This window comes from Molossus molossus, unplaced genomic scaffold, assembly GCF_014108415.1.
Source record: "Molossus molossus isolate mMolMol1 unplaced genomic scaffold, mMolMol1.p scaffold_m16_p_26, whole genome shotgun sequence".
Lineage (NCBI taxonomy): Eukaryota > Metazoa > Chordata > Mammalia > Chiroptera > Molossidae > Molossus > Molossus molossus.
In genome coordinates, this window is record NW_023425362.1 from 3,294,147 (window position 1) to 3,319,887 (window position 25,741).

Below are 25,741 nucleotides of genomic sequence, written 5' to 3' on the forward strand. Positions count from 1 at the left end.
TGTCATAGCGCCCGGCCAGTGTGGCGCAGTGGCTGAGCATCGACCCTGCACCAAGAGGTCGCCGGTTCGATTCCAGGTCAGGGCACGTGCCCAGGTTGTGGGCCAGATCCCCAGTGGGGGGCATGCAGGAGGTGGCCAACTGATGTTCTCTCTCATTGATGTTTCTATCTCTCTCTCCCTCTCCCTTCCTCTCTCTCTAAAGTAATTTTTTTAAAAGTTCGCCATAGCTATTTAGCTTTCTTTTAATGACAATAGTTTACTGTTTTTCTTTAAGTAATTAAAGAACATATATTCTCTGCTCCTATGTGTATATATGTACATATAGTATATATTAACAGATGAAATTTTGTTTAAGAAAGATATCTTTTTGCAATTGTCAGTCAAGGCTGCACAGAATATTAGTTACTTAAAAATAGTCTGGATAGCAGAGAGAATCCTAGTTGAAACTTGTTTACAAAAACATCTTACTTCTACACCCGAAAGATTGACCCACTCTGCACACGCTCACTTATGAAACAGAAACCGAATCTGTGATGCTAACTAGAGAGTTGGAGGGCCCCTCATGCCTGTGGCTGAGTGTCCTGGGGACAGCCATCACGGAGGCCTGACCACCAATGATGCAGAGCCTGGTCAGGAGACTGGTTCTGGATTCGGGCCTCCTGGGTTCTCACGTGGTTCTCCCACTGACGGGCTGTGTGTAACCCTGGGCAAGCTCTTTAACTCTGGTGGGCCTTGGTTTACAAATCTGTAATGCGTGGGCAATAATGCTGCGCACTCTGGGAAACACTGCGTGTGCAGAGGGCCCACGTGTCTGTCCCCTGGTAAGCCTGCATGGTGCTTGCCTCTGCTGTGCCTGTTCACTGTAGATAGAATTTACCTGTTACTCATTTTTGACGTAATTTGCCAAAGGGTCTTAATGTTTAGAATTTTAGTTTTTCATTCTAAATAAGTGGCCAAGGTAGCTGATGCCTTTTCTCCAAAAGAAAACATAGGTACTTCCAAATGTAGACAATATTGCTACTAGTAGCATAAAGAGGCGAGAAAGAATCACAGCATGTTGGCTTCATTAGGAGGGAGGCCTGGTCTCTCCTAACCGTCTTACCTTGTTTGCTCTTAGGGAAAGACAAAAATATGTCACATAATATGGAAAAGACTGATAAAAGCTTAAAATGTTTCCCCTCCAAGGTGCATTTTCACTTTAACATAAACCTGAACTGAAGAGATCGCGAGGTCAACAATGGGATTTCTAGCATGGTGAAAACATGGGGCTGCTGGAAGGGCCGCGGAGCGAGGGCAGGCACCCCGTGCCCACCGAGCGCGGGCCGAGCTCCTGCAGAGACCTCGCAGGCTGCCTGCTCCGAGGGCCGACAGCGGCAGGGCCCCGGCGCCCAGCACCCCAGCTCCAGATGCCGCCTGCAGGAGAGCCAGCCAGGGCTTGTGCAGAGGGCGGGCAGCGGCACCTGGCAGCTCACAGGTGCAAAGGAGCTGGCATGGACCCAGTCTTCTCCCTCCCTCGGCCCCCACCCGTGGGTGCTGCCTGCCCAGGAGCCCGAGGCTGCACTCTCTCAGCCAGGAGCGCACCACCACCTCCGAGAATGATCACTGTTCGAGGACACCTCGTCAGTAAGTAAAACTCCTGGAATTTAAACTTTTCCCCAAATCAGAGTGTCCCGCACATATGCTGAAGGAGAGGGTGTGAGAGGCTGGGAGCAGGCAGTCGGAGGGAGGCTCACGCGGTGACCCTGGGGCCCACCTGCCTGGCTGTCTCCCAGCAGCTCTGCTGGCAGGACTGACTTTCGTGCCTGAGCCCTGGAAGGCTCAGGGGACCTGGGTGTCACCCTGACACTGGGCAGGCAGCCTCTGCACCAGCCAGGATGCCAGAAGTGAGAAGCCAGAGTGGGAGACAGGCGCGGAGGCATCTGGGATCCAACCGGGACAACGTCCCTGGGGCGGGCTTTGAGGACCCTGCAGGGTACAAGCAAGGGAGGTGGCCTTCGGCCTACAAAGGGCAGTGACAAAGAATGAAAAACTCCAGTCTGGAATGAGGCCCCGCCACAGGCCGCGACTCTACTGCTTTTTTTTTTTTTTATCCTCACCCGAGGACATTTTTCCATTTTTTGTTCAGGTAGAGTGGGAGGGAGAGAGAGGAACAGAGAGAGAGAGAAACATCGATGTGAAAGGAACACATCGAGTGGCCGCCACCCGCACGACCCAACCAGGGCCGGGGACAAACTGCAACCGAGGTACATGCCCTTAGCGGGAACCGAACCCGGGTCTCTCCGGATCGCAGGCCAACGCTCTAACCGCTGAGCAAACCGGCCAGGGCGCGACTCTACTGCTTTAATCAGGCTTGTGTTACCAGAGATCCACGTGGGGGGCCAGGGGGGCCACACCACAAGCAGGTAACTGGGTTTCTCATGTACACTGCTGGTGTGGTACCAGAGTCTTGGTCCAGAAATGACATTAACATAACAAGTGGCACTCCTAGGACCCCAGGAGACAGAAGCAGAAGGAAATTGCTCTGTGAGAACTAGCCTACAGCCCTGGGCTCATGAGACTGGAAAAATATCCTCACACAAAAATCATGGGAGAAAGAACCAGAGAGAGAGGAAGGAGGAGGGGAGAGAACGGAGTGGGGGCGGGGAGATAAGTGAGAAAATGACACGCCAAAGACTAGGAATGATAAAAACAATCTGAAAGAGGAAGTAAGTAAGGTAAAGACTAAGCACACGGGAAGGTAAGTAGACCAGAGAAAGAACTGGATCTCACTCCGGAGATGCAAGCTGCTACCCCTCCTCCCCTGCAGATCAGAGCCCCTCACCAGGGCCAACAGAGCCCTGCTCTCCAGCCTGTGCCCCAGCTCCCACCCTGCGGGTCCCAGGAAGTCGCACACACCTGCTCACAGCTGTGCTCTGTCTGCAGGGCCGACCCTCTCTCTGCCTGTGGGAGACCATTTGCATGGTATCCATCTTGTTAAAGTCTGCTCTGCTGTCTCCGGCCCCAGGGCGGGGCCTCTCCACGTGCCGTGCCTCTCCGCGTGCCGTGCCTCTCCGCGTGCCGTGCCTCTCCGCGTGCAGTGCCTGCATTCCTCTAGATAATTGTTTGCTCCGTTCTTTGCTTATCATTTGTTCCACCTGGGGTGTTTGCTGGGGTTGGCTTCAGGTGGGATGCTCATTGGCTGTTTCACGTGTTTTCCCCCTATATATTGCGTGAACTCCCCCTGAATAAACGAGACTTGATCAGAATCCTGTCTTGTCTCCATTTCTCATGTCTCTTGTCCCACCTCATCCTCACTCCCCCTCTAGAGTCCTCGTTGATCGACCTGCGGGCCGGGTCATCTGCCTGCCTCTTTCTTGTTCACCCCTTAGAGCCCAGATTCCAGAGGCTCTTCCTGAGGCTCCACGGTGAGCCACGCACCCCAAGCATTCAGCACGCTGCTACTCCTCTGGTTCTTCTCACACGCTGCTCATTCTGCTCCGCGAGACGATCCCTTTTCCGCCATCTCCCGGCACACTGGCGTCCTGAGTGAGCCAGGCCAAAGCGCCTGCGCTGCCGGAGTCTGGAGCCCGCTGGCACGGGGCAGACACGGGTGTGCTGAGCTGAACACCCTCTGAGCACTGTGCCGAACAGCGTGGTCACTCCTACTCGGAGTCAGACCATTCCTGGCTTTTAACGGCAACACAGCAGCAGATTTAAATGCAAACGAAAACCCACAGCTTGGGACTCAATCTCACTCCTTAGAATGGGATGGGCATGAGATTAAATTCCATCAGAACAAGGAGCGCAAGAGGCTCTAAGAGGCTCTAAGGACGGTGACCACTGGTGCCGATGAAGAAAGTCTTCACAGGAACGCGGCTTTGACCCTCTTAATTTCCACTGCGGCCAGGAGAAGACACACACGTGAACACGCTCGAGATCACAGCTGTTTCAGACGTGCGACACGGTCCCGTTCGACTCCTTAGAAAAGGAGAGAACTCTCCCCTACAGAATGAGCACTTTTCCACGTAACAAAGGAAGGAAGCCCGGGGAGGCAGAAAGACGTGCCAGTGTCAGCTGCGCTCCGGCCGCCACGAGGGTCAGACAGGCAACAGAGCGCCCACGCGGCAAAGCAGCGCACCCGAATCGAGCACGTGACCACGAAGTGACTGCAAACTCCTGTTCCTGCGCGGGGAAAGGTGCTGAACACACTGGAATAACCTTTACACTTCCTCCTCTCCTCTCTCCCGTGCACGTGCACACACTACCTACCATTCCCATCTCGGCTACTAAGTATTTGTTAGCATATCCTAGGCTACTGTTTTAGTTTTTTCAATTAAAAATATAATTGACATTGTAACTGTTAAACCCTCAGGCCCTGACCAAGGAATGCTAAGATGGTGCACTACTTTTAATAATAAAAGCAGAATAAGGAATTACTTCAGTCACTAATGAACTAAGCATTTCTCTTCTGATCATAAGAGGAAAACAGCAATTCTAGACACGTGTCCCTTTCTCTTTTTTTTTTGTTAATCCTCACTGGAGGATACTTTCTTCATTGATTTTGAGAGTGGAAGGGGTTGGGGGTGGGGGGAGAAACACCAATGTAAGAGACACACATCTATTGGTTGGCTCCTGAACACACCCTGACGGGCTAGGAATTGAACCTGCAACCCAGGTACGTGCCCTTGACCGGGAATCGAACCCTCGACCCTCCAGTCCGTGAGTCAACACTCTAACTGCTGAGTCACATAGCCAGGGCTCCCTTTCCTGTTTTAATAGCATCTTCTTGTTATTATTAAAAGTGATTCACATTCACTGTAAAGACTAGAAAAAGTATACAGGAAAAAGCACCAATCCTTAATTTTATCAGCCGAGGTAACTGCTATTATTATCACAGTACTGCACCTCGATATTTGTGACTTTAAATATACATACAACATAGCTATGAAGCATATGAAAGTAGGGCTTACTGGGCAATGCGCTGTGTCCTGTCCTGAACTCCCACGGACCACGGCATCAGTACAGGAGATGCTCTCTGAAAACATGACTTGTAACGGTGCATGTCATATTACTGTAATTGTTTACACATTCCGAACTGTGGGAAACTAGACTGTTCTTAGCGTGATTAACGATGCTGAGATAAGCACAGGTATGATGATCGCTGACTGGGGCTGAGTGCTCATCACGTCTTACACCCATTACCGAATATGCACCTCTGCCGTAACTACTGAAGTGACAGTAAACTGAGTGACAGCGAGGCTAAATAATCTGCTCAAGGTCACCCAGCTATTATTCAACAAAACCCAGGTTTAAACCTATCTGGACTGATCTAAGCTCAAGTCCCCCATTTATTTATAATCAAATCTAAGGTAATCTTCATTATTTCTAATTCATAAAACATTCTAGCTTATTCTGAAAAATCTATTCAATACTATTAAAGATTTCATGGTTCCATCTTTAACATTTTACTCTTTAACTAATCCCAAATTTATTTTGGTGTGTGTTACAGGCGAGGGTGACTTTTCCCAGTTAGCTTATCCCTAGTTCACTTTTAAAATAAGCTTCCTTTTCTTCCTGGGTTAGTGAGTGGGCCACCCTCAGCCCACAGTAAGTTCTCAGGGCACCGTTTCTCTTCCACTAACCTACTCATTTCTGTACATTGTTGACTATTTGGCTTTAAAGTATACTTTAATCCAGTTAAAGCAATTCCCCAATTTTTCAAAATTCTGGAGTTGTTTCCCTCAGTGGATTTTAACTGGTCCAGCAATAAACAAATAAACGAGTTTAAAACCAACTAACATCGTTACAACATTCTGTGTTTCCATCCAGGAACAGGACACAGCTCTCAGTTCTGTGGCTTACCCAAGTCTCAAGTGTCCTTGTTGTGCATACTGTGAAATACTGGTTTGTACTGCTGAACAAACTGCACTGAACACCCCTCCTGTCGAGACCCCACCACACGGCACAGTAAGAGCACCGGGCAGCAGCCGAGAAGATGGGCTCCAGGCTTTTACAGACTGCCTGCCAGCTGCCCCGGCCACACGCCTTCCTGCACCTCCCTGCGGGTATCTAGGCCACGGGGGACCACGCTGCTCAGAAATACACGTGGCCCCGAGGTGTCGTTCTGCTAGAACAGTTCAGACCACTAAGGAAACGTCCAGCAAGAGCGACGAAGTGCAGCCACCGTGAAGAAGGACGCTCACAGTCAGTCTCGCACGCGCTGTTTTACGAAAGGCGTCCACTCTAATAACTCACAGAGCTGGTCAGAGATTTCGAAGGACAAGCATTGCATGTCTTTTTTTGGTGAACGTGGGGCACAATGGGGGAAGCTTGGACTGGAGAGCCCGAATTCAGCTTGACATCACGCCAAGCATTCACTGAATTACTGAGAGCTCTGATTCATCGGTGAGTGCTCCTCCACTGTCCGCTGACTAGCTCCTCCCACCGAATACCAGGTGTGGCGGCAGGTGCGGGGCAGACAGGGTGTGCTCTGCCTCCAAGGGGCTTACACCAGTTCCCAGAAGAGTGGCGGGACCCTGGGGGAGAGCCTGCCTGAAGCCCGGTTAGTATGTAACAGTAATAATAATGACAGTAGTAAACTGTTACATTTTATTTACGTATTTAGCATGATCCTTCCTTTTAAATAATGTTATATCTTCTCTGCAAAAGAATAAGCTGATCACCCCTCCTTTTAAATAATGTTATATCTTCTCTGCAAAAGAATAAGCTGATTACCCCACAACAAGACACAGAATGAGTTTTTAAAAAATTTACAGCTGCAACAAACTTAACCACTATATGTGTTCTCCCGACAGGAATTTTATTTTCATTTACTGTAACAGGAACTGTAAGTTCAGGAAATGGATGGTGACAGCTTGATTTATGAATTTTGACATATTTCTTGAACTGGGATTACATTACAAAAGAAAGTGGAATTCTAAGCAAGTCAGATCTTGCCTGCACATTCAATCTTCAAATCAATATGCGAGGATTCCACGCAGCTTGTTTCTGACAGAGGGAAACAGAGACCATGGACCTGTAATGTGAAAGTTCCCCCCACGCTCGCAGAACTGAGCTGGAACAGTTGAGGTGTTCACACAGAAAACACTTCAGCTCTTTACCAAGTCGTAACAAAAGAGAAACTCAGAAAGCATTTGTGGTAAAACTGACAAGAAAAAAAATGATTCTTGTCCTAAAGAAAGTGCTCATATTTGCTTTCACTTTACTTCCTCCAAAAAGCCCCATCTATTAGAAAAGTAATGTACACAGAATAGGGAATGTGAGGATTACTTTAAACTTTGTAAATACCCAGAATTTAGAGAAACATTAGTTTTCATTTGAAAACATTATTTTATTTTTACCATGTCTTTGTTTGCAAACATAAGTCAGGATTAAAAAAAAATTTTTATCCCAGGATATTTTTCTACTTATCATTAGATAGAGTGGAAGGGAGGGAGGGAGAGAAAGACAGAGAGAAACATCGATGTGATAGAGACACATTGACTGGTTGGCTCCCACACGACCCGACCAGGGCCTGGGATGAACTGCAACCGAGGTACATGCCCCTAACTGGAATCGAACCCAGGACTCATTGGTCCTCAGGCCGATGCTCTAACCGCTGAGCCGAACAGGCCAGGGTGTAGTTGGGATATTTTACCGTAAACTACAGACCCTTGAAAAGACGGCCATGTCTTACTGGCCTTTCAGAGCCTGAAACTGTTCGGTGGGCACTGGACACTCAACAAATATTTTAGAACAAACTCTTATTCAAGAAAAATTCACTGAACACTTACTGTGTGGCAGGTGCAGTTTAGTCTTGGGGACAACAAAGGGGGCAAAACATTTTTAATGAAAAATGCATCACAAAAACTTTTTTTATGTATATAAATGCAACCTACCTTCATACAGATAAGTGTGGATCAAAGTGGCCAAATCATTGTGTTTACTTAATGAACTTTTCCATATAGCACGAATGTTTTTGTTGTTGTTAATCCTCACCTGAGGATCTTTTTCCATGGATTTTTAGACCAAGTTGGGGGTGGGGGCGGGAGAGAAACATCGATGTGAGAGAAACACACAGACTGGTTGCCTCCCGCACGACCCGACCAGGACCAGGGATGGAATGCAACTGAGGCACGTGCCCTTGACCGGAATTGAACCTGAGACTCTTTGGTCCTCGGGCCAACGCTCTAACCACTGAGCCAAACCGGTCAGGGCCGAACTTATTTTTAAATGAAGTTACGCCTGTAACAAAAGCTCTCTGTGTGCATATGTTTGGACACATTCGATCAAACATACGTGTGAATGTCAGGAATCTTTTCCATCAGGGAGGAGGAAGAGAAGAAACTGAACAGCACTTCCATAAAACCTCCAGCAGAAAGGATTCAACAACCAAAACCGTGGACGGTCCACCCTAGTCAAGACCATTTCTTTCAGGGGAAAAGAAGGTAGATAAACTAGATTGCCTGCCTGCCCATTTTGGAAGGAAAAGAAAAACGCATGTAGCTTTATGAAAAAAAAGTGTGGTGTTTTTTCCTAATAAAGCATTCACTTAAAGAATTTATGATAATAGTGAAGAAAAGAAGAATGGGGAAGTAAAAAAGTAAACCATACATTCCTTGTTCTAACAAAGAAGCCAAAGAATGCTTTCTTCATGGTTACAGCATAATGCCATGTGCTTCTTACAACAGAAACCAAAACAGAATCTCTGTTTCAGGTCCACAAAGGTCTGCAAGGTACACTCATCACTAGAGAAGTGGCAAGGAAACAAACACAAACACAAGCACAGCACAAACACAAGGGGAGAGCAGAAGCTGGTAGGGTTAGGAGCACCTCCCTACCGGGACCTGGCAAGGGGAAGTCTAGCAATGCCTGCACAATTCAGGAAACACGACAGTCCACCATGTGTCCATATGTAAGCGTACACAACACACGTGAAGACTGGGTGAAACCCATGGCTGAGCAGATTCCCCATCTGAGGCCAGGCACCTCGGCTCCCTCTGTACGCCCAGGGCACAGACGGGAAGGAAGCCTTCCTATGACTAGGTAGCTCCTGGCAGTCCAGCTCCCGTCCCGGCTGAGGGCTGTCTCTGGCACAAGCAGCCCAGAGGATCGCATCATTCACTTGCTCCCGTTCGACAGGTCTCCAACCCAGACCGTCGGAGCCCCTTGTGCTCCGGGTGAGCTCAGCCGTGAAAGCGACCGTCTTCTCCAGGGCACGCAGCGTACAGCAGCTTCACGGAATGAATGCAGACGAAAAGAACTAGGGACCGGGCAAGGGCCTAGAGTCTAACGGGTGCCATCCAGGTGAGCACCACACTCGGCGTGACGAATGAACTTAGACAAGCAGAGGCCTGGCTGGGCTTCACCTGGCTTCTGATCAAACTGCAGAGCAATCAGGCAATGCACAAAGATTCTAGGAAAAGGTGTGTCATTGCTAATTTTGGAATTCCGGCTGAAAGAGACAAGGACTGTCTGTAGATGCTCCGAGAGTGAAATCTTCACAGGTGGAGACACCCATCTGTCGCATCCATCGAAGGACGCCCACAGCTGGGAATGTTCCCATCTGATGAAGGAATGAACTGGAGGCAGAGATGCGCGCATCATCAGAGTGCCAGACTGACCTGAGACGGGACTAAGGCCTGGCGAGCTGGGAAACCCAGACTCACCAGCCTTCGGCATCTTCAGTTTCAAGTCCGTCAGGAAGTCTATTTTAAACCTCCTCCTCCAAACCCTTGGAAAACTCCCAAATGAGAGGCACCATGGGGAGAAAGCACAGGAGCTCACAGTCAGACAAGTCTAAATTCTACTCTGAGCTCTGCAGCTCACTGACTCAATGGCTTCTCCCTAAAATGGGGTTAGCAGGACTTGCTTTGCAAGGCTAAATGCAAAGACTAAATTGATTATACCTGTAACTCATTATGCACAATGCTGGGACACAGTAGACACTAAGCAAACCATCGGCCCCTTTTTTCTTCTGGGTGAAGGATGAACAAAGTTAGGCTAGATGGTACAAAACACCCCCAACTCAGACCTGTAGTCTCAGAGCAGAGACAGAGCGAAATTTCCCCCTAGGCTCCAATTTGGGAGCAATGGGACAATCCATCCAGACAGTCCAATGAGAATTAACTGGTGATCAAGACCTGCTGTACAGTCACCATGTCTCCAAAATGGTAACTCAAGTCACCTGCGTGCTCGTGCGCTGCACGCCCTGATCGAGCAGAGCCAACGCCTGCAACACCAGCTGACGTCAGGATTCGACCTTGAGAAGGAAGCAGCTTTCAGCACATTCAGGAAGAGACTGTGAGGCCGTGTCTGATTCTTTGGAAGGAGAGAACAATCGGCGAGGTAATGCTTTCAGTTGAAGGCCTTTTGCCGCCTCGGGAAGAAGGGGAGACACAGGCGCTGCTCCACTTGGGGGAGGAGCTCCTTCACACCCCGCGGGGGGGGCCCCAGAAAGCAGCGCCGCTGGCGGCTGCGCACGCGAGGGGACAGTCCCCTGTGAGCGTGGCTCTCGGCAGCACCTGCACACGCTCCACGTTTGCTTGTGGTGCAGCCTCAGGCCGACGCCAGTGACTTATCTCACAGGCCTCTAAGGGTCGCTCCATTCTATCCCTGTGAGAGGCCAATCCAAAACAGCAACAAAGGACAGTTAAACACAAGAAACGCCACCTCTGTGCTCCTTGGGAAAGACAGTCTTGGTCATTCAAGAGGTAAAGATTCTCACATTGATGTTTCTCTCTCTCTGTCTCTCTTCCTCTCGCTAAGCATGTCTTCGGGTGAGAATTAAAAAAAAAATAACTGTTTTTAAATGTCTAATATGTGTTTGATAATTTCTAGGCCTTTTAAGTATCTGTTTTTGTTGATTATTCCCTACATGTCGTGATATGAGTGGTTAAGTGCACAGCTTTAGGACGAAGATCAACAATTTATGAGGAGACTGTCTCAAACATACTAAGGACAAATATAATGCCAATTACAAAAATACAAACAATTATGGCATTTTATGTTTATCTGTGGGAATACATAAATACACATATACGTATCTCAAGCCACTATCTAAGCATTTTAAGCTTTCGCTTCAAAAAAGTAAGTTCTAATTTTAAGTATCATATCCTAAACGGAGCCACATGCGGACGGCCCGGAGCAGTGCATCTCACCTTGTCTTGGTTGTCCTTATTCTTGTAGCACGTGTTTCCGACGAGGCGGATGAGATGGGACTTGAAGCCCTCGGCCATGTTTGAGACGTCGCCTTCCGCTTTCATGCACCCAGAGGTGCTGAAGATGTTTGTGGTGTCGCTGCCAGCTACATGAATCAGTCGTAGGAGATCTACAACGAAAACAGCGCGCTGCATTCTCCACAGAAAGATGTTTCGTATTCTGTACTAGTTCTCCACAAACAAATCTAATGTATTTAATTGACTGAAATAAAATGAAGGTCGAGTACTGAAAGCTTTCTTTAAGTAATGATTAAAAGGCTCTTCTATTTTTGCTTTAGAAATGTTCATGACTGGTTTTAGGCACATAAGTCACAATGATTACTCCAACTTGGGTTTTCCATTTATCCACAAAGAAAGGTTAGCTAAGCACTTCCCACCCTCTTTGTTAGAAGAAGGTTTCCATGTCAACTTCTTTCTGAAAGAGCCGACGTGATGCCCAGTGGGCTAAGTCTGGAAACAATCCCTGTCCGTCAGGAGCCACACACACCCAGGAGCACATGACTGCGTCTCACTGGCCAGGCGATCAGAAGGCAGCACGTGTGCTCCCCAGACCTATCCTGGCTGCATGTGGAAGAAACTTAATACTGTTACACGGTACAAGCTGCTGCCCCTCAGCAGCCATGGAAAACAAGCAGTCTTCCCGAAGTTGTATTTAAGTGTTTCTGCATTATCTCATTTAACCATCTCAACAAACCCATTATGGTAGTTATCACTTCCCCAGTTTTATAATGAAGGAATCAGGTGCAGAGAAGTTAGCAACGTCACAGAGCTGAGATGGCGACCCACATCTGCCCTGGCTCCAAACGCGTGCATGTCCACAACGGTTTGGCTTCTCGGGTTTGTGGTGTTTTAATTATCACTAAAAGCACTGAATCAAAACTAAAACCCCAACCTGAGATTCTAACTATCACCTACGGCTCACTGCTAACTCATCTACCCATCTAGATCCAAATCCATCTTTTTTAGCATATGGGTCTCCAGGAAAAGTATAATCTTTTCTAAAGAATAAAATAGCAAACAGTGAACAGCAACACCATAAGCATGGCTAACCACAAGGAATAGGTTCGACTTGAATTATTTTGCAAACAGTTTTTTAGCAAAGATGGTGATATTTCAAACACTGGCTTCTGGCTTAAACATAGCTTTATTATAAGAATCGAATACACAATTACTATGTGTATTCTTCGTGCCACATAAATGTGATTAGAAAACATTTTACTAACAAATTTGGTAAAACTATAGGGACATAGAAATGCTATCAGCCCTGGCTGGTTTGGCTCAGCAGTTGGAGCGTCGGCCCGCGGATCAGAGAGACCTGGGTTCGGTTCCCGCTAAGGGCACGTACCTCGGTTGCAGTTTGTCCCCGGCCCTGGTTGGGGTTGTGTGGGTGGCAGCCAGTCGATGTGTCTCTCTCACATCGATGTCCCCCCCGCCCCTACTCTATCTGAAGATAAATGCAAAATATGTCCTCAGGCGAGGATAAAAAAGAAAAAAATGCTATCATCATCATCATCGTCCCAGGCCCCTGTGGATGGAACACCCCCACAGGCACCAGTACCCTCATGTACGGATGAGGCAGCCTGAGTTAAAGAGCAGGGAGGTGGCAATAGCCTGAGCTGTTACCAAAACCCCGTAATTCCTCCCAAGAAAGAACATTCCCAAAAATCTCAAAAATATAACAATACCCTGAAAGTCACAGGTCTGTGTTTGAACTTATATTACAACAAGTCAAAGGCTTCTCGACGAGAAACAACGTGACGGCTCACGCACCGATGACTCTTTCCAGCAGGCCAGGATAAGCCTGAAGGTAGCCAAGCAGATCGGTATTGGCAGTCATTTCACACAGGACGTCAAGGAGCCTAATGGTAGCCAGGGCCTCCTAAGAAGGAAGGAGACATACAATTTTAAGTCAGACCAAATGATCTGACTGTTAGAAATGACCGTAAGAGGATGAAATATTAGAGGAAGTACTGAAGAGCCAGTGCTTCTAGCCCATCCAGAGCGAGAAACAAACGATCAGAAACAAAGCAGACGTATCAGGAATGTACAGGAACGATCACCACACTAACTGCAGACGTCACCATTAAGAACGCAAGATTACGTGTCATTATGTGTCTCACTGGAGCAAAGAATCAGAAAAGTTCTTATCCAAGCAGAAATACCTTCCAACAGTGAAATAAATGTTCAAAATTACTAGCTACATACATAACATTTATGCAAATACTTTCTTTTTAAAGCGTTCCTAGAAGCAAGTTCTACATTAAAGACACAAGTACACCATGAAGTACGTTAATTTCTTGCCCACAGGAATCCTGTAAAATGCTGTGGCTGAGAGAACTCTGGCTACAAGAACCTGCTTGATTCTGGGTAAATAGAAACCTATATGCAATATCTTGGTAAGCTAAAAAATATATTATTCGAAAATGCTAGTTCACATAACTACTAAAGAATTTATGATCAAATAGACTACATGGCCAAGAAACTACCAACTACCATACCAATGGCATGGCATTCAGGAGTCAAAATAAAAGTTCAAAATGCAATTTTTGTACAGGTTTGGAGCCTTGTTTTAAAAATACACATTATTTGGCAAAATGTGGTAGATGCTATAAATTTAGGTCATAAAGATAACATTCTAAATGTGTATTTATTATTCTCTACATAGGAGATTTAAGATCCTATTTTAATGTACATTCTGCAATGGCAAAATAAATAACAAGAAACAACACATTTTTAATGCCTTGCATCTCTAATTTTATTTAATAGCTTCACTCGCTACTTAAAGACGCAGGGGAAGCGTGTCGGTAAGACGTCTGAGAAGCTCGGCAGACCGGGGCACGTCCGTGAGCTGTGCGCCGCAGCGCCCCCTTCCTTACACGGAGCTGCCCGGGCTGTCATCTCCCAGCACCCTTCTCTTTCAAGAAAGGCCGACTGGTTCTGGGTGTGGGCAGAGCACACAGGATGACCCAGCACATCTTATCATACCGGTGGCAGGGAAGCTATCTGAAACTATTAGGATTCTGTTAGAAAAAACAGGAGCAACCTGAGAGGCTCCCCATAGCCAGCAAGGGCACATTAGGACATTAGAAAAAATAACAGCTACAATGAATTGGAAACAAATCAAATGGTTTAAATACTTTATAACTAAAACAGAACATGGCACTTATCATCTCTGGATAATACCACAAACTCAACTCATTACTTTTAATAGTGGAAATCAAAGAGGGAAAACTAAATGTACCTTGTATAACCTAATAGTTGACCAGGGGAAGATTCTCTTTATAAAATATTGAAGCTAATAAATGAAATATGAATGACATTTCACAACCCCTAACAATGAATGGATCTAGTTACGGCCCCCTAAGGCTAAGTGCCTATTACGTACATAGCACTATGAACTGTCAAAACTTCCGCCCGCATGGAGCTTACATTCAGTAGAACCATTTCATTTTTAATGTATCTGTGTGTGTACGTGTGTAGTACGCATGCATGTACTTGATGTTATCTGCCTAGAAAAATGTCTTAACTAGAATTTTTGTCATTAACCCTGAGTGGTTGTGAATAAAGACATTGTTTTCCTTTACCTGTATTTTCTTAACTGTCCTAAAATAAGGATACTTAGTCCACTCAAACTACTTGAACAAAAATGGCATAAACCGGGTGGCTTATAGACAACAGAAATGTATTTCCCGTGGCTCAGGAGGCTGAAGTCCGAGAGCAGGTGCCAGGTGGCTGGCTCGGGTGAGGACCTCGTGCTGTGCGGCACACGGCGGAGGGCGAGGGATCTTTCTGGGGCACTCAGCCCACTCACGACCTGATCACGTGCTAAGGTCCCACCTCCTAAAACCATCCTCTTATCATTAGGTTTTCAGCACACAGGGAGGGTGGGGCAGAGGCAGTCAAGTTGTAGCAGATACTTATGTAGTATATTTTTAAAGCTTTTAAAAAAGAATCCTCATAAAGGACGTAGATGCGCTAGGGAATCTTTCCTCACCTCATCGTCGGCATGCGGCTCCGAGGTCAGTCCCAGCACAACCTTGCACTGGCCCACAAAGGTGCTGGCAATCAGCTCGGCGTGGCTCAGAAACGCAGGGATGTCATCCTTGGTCAGAGGCTCCTCGCTCACTATTTTGGCTATTATAAGGTCTAACAACGTAACCCTGCAAAACAAAGAATATACGATACTGAAATTCTACAATGCTAAAAATATTTATAGACTATTTTAAGAGAATATTTTTACTTTTTAACTTCCTTACTTTGCTTATAATGTCTAGCTAGAGAAAACATTTTTTGTGAATAAAATTAATCCTCATCAATTATCTATTTTTTAAACCTTGATTTCTTTAATGTGACTTGGCTACAGAAAAAAGCACCTTTTATACCTCTGAGTGCTAAAATAATTCCACATCTCAAATGCCGTCAGTTTCATGACACATCTACAACAATAACAATGGCAAGGTTAGGTGGGCTAACACTCACTACTTACTAGAGAGCAAAGTATTTTCAACATTTTCTCACCTGATGTACACAAAGACTGCGAGACAGGTGCTGTCACTAGCCTCGCACTAGGTGGGTAACGAAGGCTAACTCAGGTTACCTGCCCAGGGTCACACACCCTGAGCTGCCACCTCAGGCTCAATCTCCGGCTCTGGGTCAGGTGCCTGAGCTCCTCGTTTTATTGTCCTTGGGAAGGTTGGCCTTTTTGTTTGTATCATCATTTTAGTTTATAAAACCAGAAGTCTGAAGTCCAGCCTATGTCATTTTTTACATCAATATTTAAATTATCAGTAAATATGTTTATTCGACAACCTCTTTCCTTCTAGAAAAAAACAAATCACAGGGCAATCTCTCCAGCATAAATCAAGTAGGACGTTCCTCAAAATCGTATTTTGATTTTGGATTACATGTATGAATCTTTATTTCTACACCAAAAAGGGATGAATACCTAAAACACTTAGCAAATGGTGGGAAATACACTACATGAGGCATGGAACACTTCTTACTGAAAGAAAACAGCAGTTGCCTACTGCATCAAGATCAGAAAAATACTTTGATGGGAAGGATCATCAGCCTAGAGAAAATCACCCACAGACCTTAACAATTTTCAAAACTGCTAAAACCTCAGATTTCTTAGAGCAATTATTATTCCGAAACAACACAAACAAACAATCCCCTCAACTGGGTACAAATGAACAACAAATAGCACAGTACTAGGGAGCCTTACTTTCCCTCATTCACACAATCTTTGAAAGTGAACGAGGTCCTCTTGGGCCACAAAGCCAGGCAGAAGGCCACCCACTAAGTGTGACTCCAAAGGAACCCAAAAATGTCTGCTCTAAGAACATCCCCTTTGTTTTGGGGTGGCGCGGCCGTTACGGATGGTAGGTAGAAGAAGCCATGGCCCCGGGGATGCAGCACCCGAGGGATCATTACTGGAAACAGGCACTCTCAGAACAGAAGGGGCGTTTCATCAGGTAAGTCACAGGCGCCCAGAGAGCAGTGCAGAGGAATGAGGAACAAACAGGTGAGCCGACCTGGGCAAAGCACCAAATGCGTGGCTGATCCTGAGGAAGAGCAGACCCCGAGGGAGCCCTGTGCGGCCAGGACAGAAGGGGAGGCCACAGGTGGTGGAAGTCAAGGCTGTCCAGCAGCAACAGAAAGGCTCAGGGCCCAAGGGGACAAACGAGACACCTGGATGCAGGAGCCAAAGGGGAGGTCGAAGCGGGTTTTGCCCTCTTTACAAATTCACACAGAGGCCATCCTTCCTTGGCCTCGCTTGGCTCAGCAGGTGGCTCTCTACTCTGCTGCATGACTACCAGATAGGAGATCTCAGAGATGGTTAGGAAGTGATTCTGAAGAAGAAAAGGGGAAAGTCAGAAAAAAATCTTTAAAATATAAAAGTATAAGCCAAGCTTGAGAATACATTACACTTTATTAAATGATGCTATTCACATTAAGCATCTGCTAATAAAAACTTTTTTTAATCCTCACCTAAGAATACTGATTTTTAGAGAGGGAAGGGGGAAGAAAGAGAGGAAGGAAGGAAGGGAGAGAGAGAGAGAGAGATAGGGAGATAAAGAGAAAGGGAGGGAGGGAGGGGTAGAGAGAGAAAGAGAGAGGGAGAGACATCTATGTGTGAGAAAAACATCAACTGTCCACTTCCTGTACATGCCCTAACTGGGGATCGAACTGGAAATCGAACCTGAAACCCTTTGGTGCACAGGATGACAATCGAACCAACTGAGCCATCCAGCTGGGTCTCTGCCAATAAACATTTTTAATGGCTCCCACTATTAAGGAGTGAGTTTTTCTGGTATCTGAAAAACTTGAGAACATTACCCATAAAGATACATGCACCCCTCTGTTCATTGAAGCGTTATTCACAACAGCCAAGACACGGAAACAACCTAAGTATCCTTCAACCAATAACTGGATAAAGAAGATGTAATACATATACACAATGGGATACTACTCAGCCATAGAAAATGAAATACTGACGTGAGACAACATGAATGATCTTGAGAGCATCATACTAAGCAAAATTAGTGAGAAAAGGACAAGCACCATATGATGTCACTCAAATGTGGGGTATAAAACAAAAAGAAACAAACAAAACAGAAGTCACAGACACAGACAACAGAATGGTGGTCACCAGCGGAGTGGGGTGGGAGGAGGACAAAGAGGGTAAAGGGCGTCAAACACATGGTGACAGGAGGAGACTAGGCTTTGGGTGGTGGACACACAACGGAGTAGACCTGAAACTTATGTTACTAACCAATGTTACCCAAATAAATGTAAAAATAATTAATTTCATTTTTAAAGAGGTGGGTCCAAAATTCTTTGGCCTGGTACATGGGGCCTCCCAACCAGAGTCCTTACCTAACTAATGCTCCACCCCCTTTACCTCCAGCCACCAAGAAAAACATCCTTTTCTTAAATAAATCACACCCACAACACACAACTCAAGTAGAAAATATTTCTTTCAAAATCACTTACTTTAATTGTACATCACCTTTGCCATCGCTATTCCTATGCCAGAAAGCACGTGACCTGAAATGCACTGTGTAGTCAGGAGAAATGGGATACAGTGTGGTGTGTCTTACTTCTTCCAGGTGGGGACAGGGTAGGGGGAGCCACACTAAATACTTCCTTGAAAACAGCAGAATACAAGTGGTCAAATAAGTGCTATTCATTCATTGATTTATTCACTCAGGGGTGAAGGACGCAAAAGCAAAAAAGATCCAGTCAAAGAGGTCAAAGACTAGTCTAAAATTATGACACATCAGTGTAGAAGTTCTGCTTCTTTTAAAGCAGAAATCATCAGTAGGGCTGCCTCAGGCTCGCCAGACACAGTTCCTCAATTCAAAGTCAAGCTTCTCTAATTTTCTCTCTCAACCACTGGCTGTCATTAACATTCTATTCCTAACTCACTTTTTTTTTTTTATCCTCACCCGAGGATATTTTTCCAATTTTTGTACAGACAGAGTGGGAGGGAGGGAGAGAGAGAGAAACATCGACGTGAAAGGGACACATCGAGTGGCTGCCACCCGCACGACCAACCAGGGCCGGGGACAAACTGCAACCGAAGTACGTGCCCTTAGCGGAAACCGGGTCTCTCCGGACCGCAGGCCGACGCTCTAACCGCTGAGCCAAACTGGCCAGGGCCCTAACTCACTTCTAATTAAATAGTTACATATGCTGTTCTCAATATCATGACTATTTCATTGAAAACACACACACACACACACACACACACACACACAGAGCAATATAGATGTGAATAATTTTAGGGACAATTTCAATAGCAAAATTTGTATTTTACGCTTAAGTTGATGCAGGCTATTTTATTTATTTATTTATTTTTGTTGATGTTGTTAATCCTCACCGGAGGATATTTTCCCACCTGAGGTTTTTAGAGAGAGTGGAAGAGACAGAGGGAAAGGAAGGAGGGAGGGAGAGGAAGAGAGAGAAAAACATCAATGTGAGACAGACACATTGATTAGTTGCCTCCTACAAGACCCTGACTAGGGCCAGGGATGAACCTGCCACCCAAGTTCATGCCCTTGACCGGGAATCAAACCCTCTGCCCTTTGGTCCGAGGGCCAATGCTCTAACCACTGAGCCCAACTGCCAGGGCTGGGCTACAATTTAAAAGCCATACTTACACCATCCTGGAAAGTCTCTTTATCAGATTGGAGTGAGAACAAAGAAGGAGGGGGAAAGAGCGAATGAGTGAGTTTTATGAGCATTCTAGGGCAGAAAACAATATTCTGTAATTCTGGAAAGAAAATATCTATAATTCAAATTCAAAGACTGACAAGTCCAATGAATTTTGAATTCAAGTTTGAGCTACTCTACATGTACAGTTTGTTGAATGAAGTGCCACAAAGACCAAAAATGTTGTTAACCAGGTCAACAAGCTAACCAAGATATAGGCAGACAGATAGCTCTCTTAATAAATTAAACTAGTCCCTTGATAAACTCGAGATATAAGTACATGTGTTGCAGGAAAAATGGTCACTGATTTTGGCATCAGATAAACTGAGTTCAAATACTACCACAGCTACCTTTGTAGTGATTCAGGGCAAATACCTTAACTTAAAAGCTTCAGATCCCCAATGGAGAAAATGGCAATAATAATACATATGTCACAGGGTCTTATCGAGAAGTAAATCACTGTGGCTATATGCTGCCTAGAGGAAGAAGTCAGGTCATCAGGGAAATAGTAGTATAGTGGTGGTAGAAACAACAGTAGTAGTAACAATAGTGGTAGTAGTAATAGTAGCAATGGTGGTGGTAATAATAATGGTAGTGGTAGTAACTGGTGGTAGTGACAGCAGTGGTTCCAATAACAATAGTGGTGGTAGTAACAATGATAGTGGTAGTAACAATGGCAGTGGTAGTAACAGTGGCGGTGGTTGTAATAGTGGCGGTGGTAGTAACAATGGCGGTGGTAGTAACAGTGGCAGTGGTAGTAACAGTGGCAGTGGTTGTAACGGGCAGTGGTTGTAACAGGGGCGGTGGTAGTAACAGTGGCGGTGGTTGTAACGGTGTGGGTGGTAGTAACAATGGCGGTGGTTGCAACAGTGGCGGTGGTAGTAACAGTGGCAGTGGTAGTAACAGTGGCGGTGGTTGTAATAGTGGTGGTGGTGGTAGTAACAATGGCGGTGGTAGTAACAGTGGCAGTGGTTGTAACGGGTAGTGGTAGTAACAATGGCGGTGGTAGTAACAGTGGCGGTGGTTGTAACGGTGTGGGTGGTAGTAACAGTGGTGGTGGTTGTAACAGTGGTGGTGGTAGTAACAGTGGCGGTGGTTGTAACAGTGGCAGTGGTAGTAACAACGGCAGTGGTTGTAATAGTGGTGGTGGTAGTAACAATGGCGGTGGTTGTAACAATGGCGGTGGTTGTAACAATGGTGGTGGTTGTAACAATGGTGGTGGTTGTAACAATGGCGGTGGTTGTAATAGTGGTGGTGGTAGTAACAGTGGCGGTGGTTGTAACAGTGGTGGTGGTAGTAACAGTGGCGGTGGTTGTAATAGTGGCGGTGGTAGTAACAGTGGCGGTGGTTGTAATAGTGGCGGTGGTAGTAACAGTGGCGGTGGTTGTAACAGTGGCGGTGGTAGTAACACTGGCAGTGGTAGTAACAGTGGCGGTGGTTGTAACAGTGGCGGTGGTTGTAACAGTGGCGGTGGTTGTAACAGTGGCGGTGGTAGTAACAGTGGCGGTGGTTGTAATAGTGGCGGTGGTAGTAACAGTGGCGGTGGTTGTAATAGTGGCGGTGGTAGTAACAGTGGCGGTGGTTGGAACAGTGGTGGTGGTAGTAACACTGGCAGTGGTAGTAACAGTGGCGGTGGTTGGAACAGTGGCAGTGGTTGGAACTGGCGGTAGTAACAGTAGAGAAGCACAGAAGCAGAACTATCACGCACATTTACTGAGTGATAATGTATGCCAGGCACTGAGAGCTTTATATATATTTCAATTAGTCACCACAACAATTTCCTGGGGTGGCTACTGATAGTATCCCCATTTTACAGATGAAACAGAGTTTTAACAGGTTAGGTTAACTCACCCAAAGTAACAAGTGGCACAACTACCTACCTCTGCTGTTAATTGCTTTGCCACAGACCATACAGCTGAGAACTAGGAGAGCTGCTTCCCAAGAGCAGCTAGTTTAATTTAATGTTACTCAACGCAACAGGAAAAGGGATCAGAAAATTGTATGAATGCAGGCTTCTGCTCAATCACACTACATGAACTGATTTTGACTCTGTACCCCAAATATTCTTGGCAAGTAATGTGCCCAAATCAACTGCCAGGGAGAAGGAGTCACTGTGGCACTGAGGGGACCAGCCGGCGTAAGAAGAGCTCCAGAGTTTACACACCTCGTGCCCTCCTCACCACCGTGGAGGGCAGGGACTATCTCACTGTTCCCAGGATGCCCAGGGCCGCAAGTAGGTACCGGATGCAAACAGTGCTTGTTTCACTGACTGACCCTCAAATGTTTTTAAACGGAAGAGCTCCCGTCCCTATCGGATCTTCTAGTTCCGGAGGCTGGGGCGCAGCCTCCTTCCTCGCATGACTCCGACATGCGTTCCCAGCTGAGAAGCACCATGATGTCTCCCAGGGCTCGCTAGCGAAGTTCCTCATCCCAACACAGAACACAGCAATGTTCTGAGTGACTATTTCATTCTCACGAGGACGGCACACAGTGCCATTCTAGGTGCACAGGAGAGAAGTTAATTCATTAGTTCTGCTAAGAAAAACAAATCTTTTCAATCTTTTTAATCTTCAAACGTACAACTCTGACACAGAACACATCCCGAAAGGTGTCGATAGGAAACCCGACAGCCTCGACTTCCCCAGGGAACTGAGAGGCTCTGTCCGAATCCAGCCCCTTCCTGCCCGGCACCCACCCCACCACCACACATCAGCACAGCACAGTCGGCAGGAACCCATCGGGCCCTGCGGCTATGCAGGTCAGTCACTATGAAAGCTCAGGCTCACGTGACCCTTGGCCAGGACTCTGTCAACAGCGAGGTAATCCCATTAGCAGTCCCCTCCCAACCTGCCGTGCGTGTATCAGCATCCGGTAGAGCCGGGGTTTCATGTCCTTGCTTCGTGTCACGTCACCACCAGAACATAAGCGCCACGAGGGCAGAGGCTTCTGTCTGGGGTATCGAGTGGGCACTCCATAAATATTTGTTGAGTGAACCGAAAAACATGTCCCCACACCAAGCCTAACCCTGGCGCTCCTGCCGAGAGCCTCTCTCGCTCCCCTCTCACAAGTGTCCTTCCTTCCAACCCAGTGGACTTACCGTGTGCTCCGAACACGCCGAGCTGCCTGCCTCTGCACGCGCCAGTCCTGACCCTTCAACGAGAAAGGTCCACACTGTCCTGAGCATGTGCCCGGCAAATCCTGCCCCACAAGCTCGTCGAGCCTGCCTCTTCCACAGTCTGTGCTCGCTCCAAAGGCCACAGCGGCCCTCCCTCGCCCCTACACCCACATCCCTAAACCACGGGATTTGTTCCTCTCCTGTGACATCACCAAACTTGTCTTGTGTTACAGTTACCAAGGCCCTTATTTTACCTCCCCACCGGGCTTTCTGACGATGTCCACAGAAAGGCTGGAGGGTCCTTGAGGGAAGGCACTGTGTCTAATTTAAAGTGTGGCGTCTCCGGGAAGAGCCTAAGACAGTGCCCTGTTCGGAGCAGGGAGTCAAAATTACTCACTGAAATGGAGCAAATCAAAGAAACGCTGCTGGGACGGAAACCACAGAGGGATGAGAAGTGTTTGTAGCCTTTGCTTTTTGTGTAAAGCACCATGCCTTTTGCATGCAGGCCCCATTCCCTCTCACCCTGAGTGGTCAAACACGTCACGAAGCTCGCCGGCATGATTAAATTGCTCCCATGTGTGTAGTGCCTTCACAGCGCATGAGAAACAAAGTACAAGTCTCAAGCCAGAATATTTTTGGTTGGTGTTTCTTGAAAACAAAGTTTGCTGCAGCTAGAAATCTGGCTGAGGCCATATAACCATGTGTAATATGAACCACAAAGACCCACCTCTGGCAAATCTACCTCCCAATGAAACGGAAGGTTAGACCGTCATTCATTCACGAGCTGCTGACTGACCACGACATCTAAAACTCCATGCTCAACAAGGAGACATCAACATTAGAGAAATACACCGCTTTCAGGACAAATAAACCACTCGACGAGAAAATCACCTCTCTTTTCTTTAAGGTATTCATTGTATATGTACTCACACAGTGTATGGTTGGGTGTCTCAAGATGCTGCGTAGAACAGAGCACCCGACAGGAAGGGCCTTCGGCAGGGGGCACAGTGCAGTGGCCATGAAGACAGCCTCCAGAGCCAGGCTGCCTGCTCCGCCGGCCACTGCGGCGGGGCCTTGAACAAGACACCTAACCCTCTTCCTCAGCGGCCACGTGTACATGCAGGGCCAGCACGGTGCAGCCTTCTAAGGCTGATGTGTGACCGAGCTATGTTTGTAGTGCTTAGGACAGTGCCTGACTTACCTAACAAGTGTTGTGTACAAGTCTGTTAGAGGAAAAACTGTAAATGCTTTCACTGACAATGTATTCATAGTAAAAGCAATTACTAACCTTAGCACCAAGTGTAGAAGAAAGGGGAGGGTGGTTCTTTCATGACACTTGTTACATTTAGGATGTGGTCAATGAAATGCTAAATGTCTGACTCACACATATGCTCATATAAAACAAGCACTGTGAGAACAAGGTCTGGCCCTGGAATACCACCCTGACACCCCACTGTGCCTGGAAGGCTGTAACTGCCATCCGATGCCAAGGACAGCAGTCCCTCCTCCTGCCACCCGTCCTGGGACAGCCTTGCTGAGCCTCCCTGAGCTCCGCCTTCCGCTGGCCTTGGGCATAGCTCTGCTGCACCCAAAACATCAGGGACTGTGATTGTTTTTGACAGTTACTCCAGAATGACAATGTTACCATCACCTATGTGACAAAATAATGCAACTAAAAGCAGTATCCCCTTCTTGAATACTAGTGTGCTGGGTGACTTTGGTGTTCTCAGCATTTCACACACCATAGAAACTCACTAAATGTAAGTTCAATTAAAGAGAAAGAATGAGCCCTGGCCCGTGTGGCTCAGTTGGTTGGGCATGATCCTGTGCACAAAGTCTTGGTCCAGGCACCTGCCAGGGTCTCAGGCTCGAGCCCGTGCAGGAGGCAGGCAGCTGACTGATGTTTCACGCTCACATCGATGCTTCTCTCTCTCTCTCCCCCCTCCCCCTTCCTCTCTCTCTAAAAAAAAAATCGATAAAGATATTTTTTAAGAAAATAAAGAATGACGCTCCACAGAAACAAAAAAATCTAGCCATAGCATACTGCAGTTTGGTATTCTCCAAGCTTTCTTGATCAATTAAAAAATTTTCATCACACACCTCCGAAATATGCAATTTACAGATGACCTATAACTGTCAAACTAAATATTAATTATTAATAAAGCTCAGTTGCTTTCTTACCTTTTTTTTTTCTTTATCCTCACCCGAGGACACTTTTCCACCCTTTGTTCAGACAGAGTGGGAGGGAGAGAGAGGAAGAGAGAGAGAGGAACATTGACATGAAAGGGACACATCAAGTGGCCGCCACCCACACGACCAACCAGGGCCGGGGACAAACTGCAACCGAGGTACACGCCCTTAGCGGGAATCGAACCCAGGTCTCTCTGGAACGCAGGCCAACGCTCTAACCACTGAGCCAAACCGGCCAGGGTGCTTTCTTATTTTTTTAGATAACAAGTAAATAGAAGTAATGTTCTTATATCTGGCCATACTCAACAGGCCCGTTTTGCACGACCCACTCCAGAGACTAGTGCTCTAGTGAAGCCACAATAAAATGATGGCTGTCACCAAACAAAGGACAGAGACCTGGAGAAAGAGGGTGGCGGCACGGCTCACAGTTCTGCCTGTTACCAGGGCAAAGTGACTAGCCCGGAGACTGTCCACTTCCTGCCCTGCCCTCGGCACCAGCAGCTCCTTACAGGCCTGCTTCCAGGGTGTCAGCAGCCCGGAGCAGTCCACGTCACTATGTGACACCTTCCCACAAGGACACAGATCACCAGGAAGTGGTGGCTACGGTTCGGCAGCAGTGGCGGCCCTGAAGCTCAACACCGCCTGAGCAAGGAGCAGCTGGCGCGCCAGCCCACAGCGAGCTGCACAGCACCCTGCTGCTGGAGCTGGGCTCTGCTGGAGCCATCCCGTCTCCCTGACTGAGCCATCTGCCGTCACAAGTGTCATCTGAGATGTCCCCCAAAGACACATCTCGTAAGTGTTTGGTATCAGCTGAGTATCCCTTTGATTCTGGTGGGTGCTAAGAACAGAGAAGTCATAATAATCAGTCTTTTCCCTGACGCATACATATTCTAGCAGAAAAGCAAGAGTTAGTGATAAACCTGCAGATGAGGATGCAAAAAATTTTGCTTGGGAAAGTCAAGAAAGGCGAAAGGAGGTGGTGGGCCCGGTGAGGGTCGGGAGAGCAGGAGCATCTTCAGGA

The 25,741-nt window shown here is 46.9% G+C and overlaps 1 protein-coding gene across 4 annotated transcripts in view; it reads right to left on the bottom strand.

Moving 5' to 3' along the window:
- The window catches only part of ATXN10 (ataxin 10), a 145,763-nt gene that overhangs the window by 64,005 nt on the left and 56,017 nt on the right, over positions 1-25,741 (bottom strand). For 2 of the 4 annotated variants that reach the window (XM_036278178.1, XM_036278176.1), the window contains exons 7-10: positions 18,195-18,347; positions 15,193-15,358; positions 12,969-13,077; positions 11,139-11,308 (exon numbers count right to left, since the gene is read on the bottom strand). In XM_036278178.1, the coding sequence (XP_036134071.1) occupies positions 11,139-11,308; positions 12,969-13,077; positions 15,193-15,358; positions 18,195-18,347 (598 nt within the window). Of the gene's footprint in view, positions 1-11,138; positions 11,309-12,883; positions 13,078-15,192; positions 15,359-18,194; positions 18,348-25,741 lie in introns of those variants that run through there. The other 2 variants (XR_004961557.1, XM_036278179.1) reach the window with 2 other exon arrangements.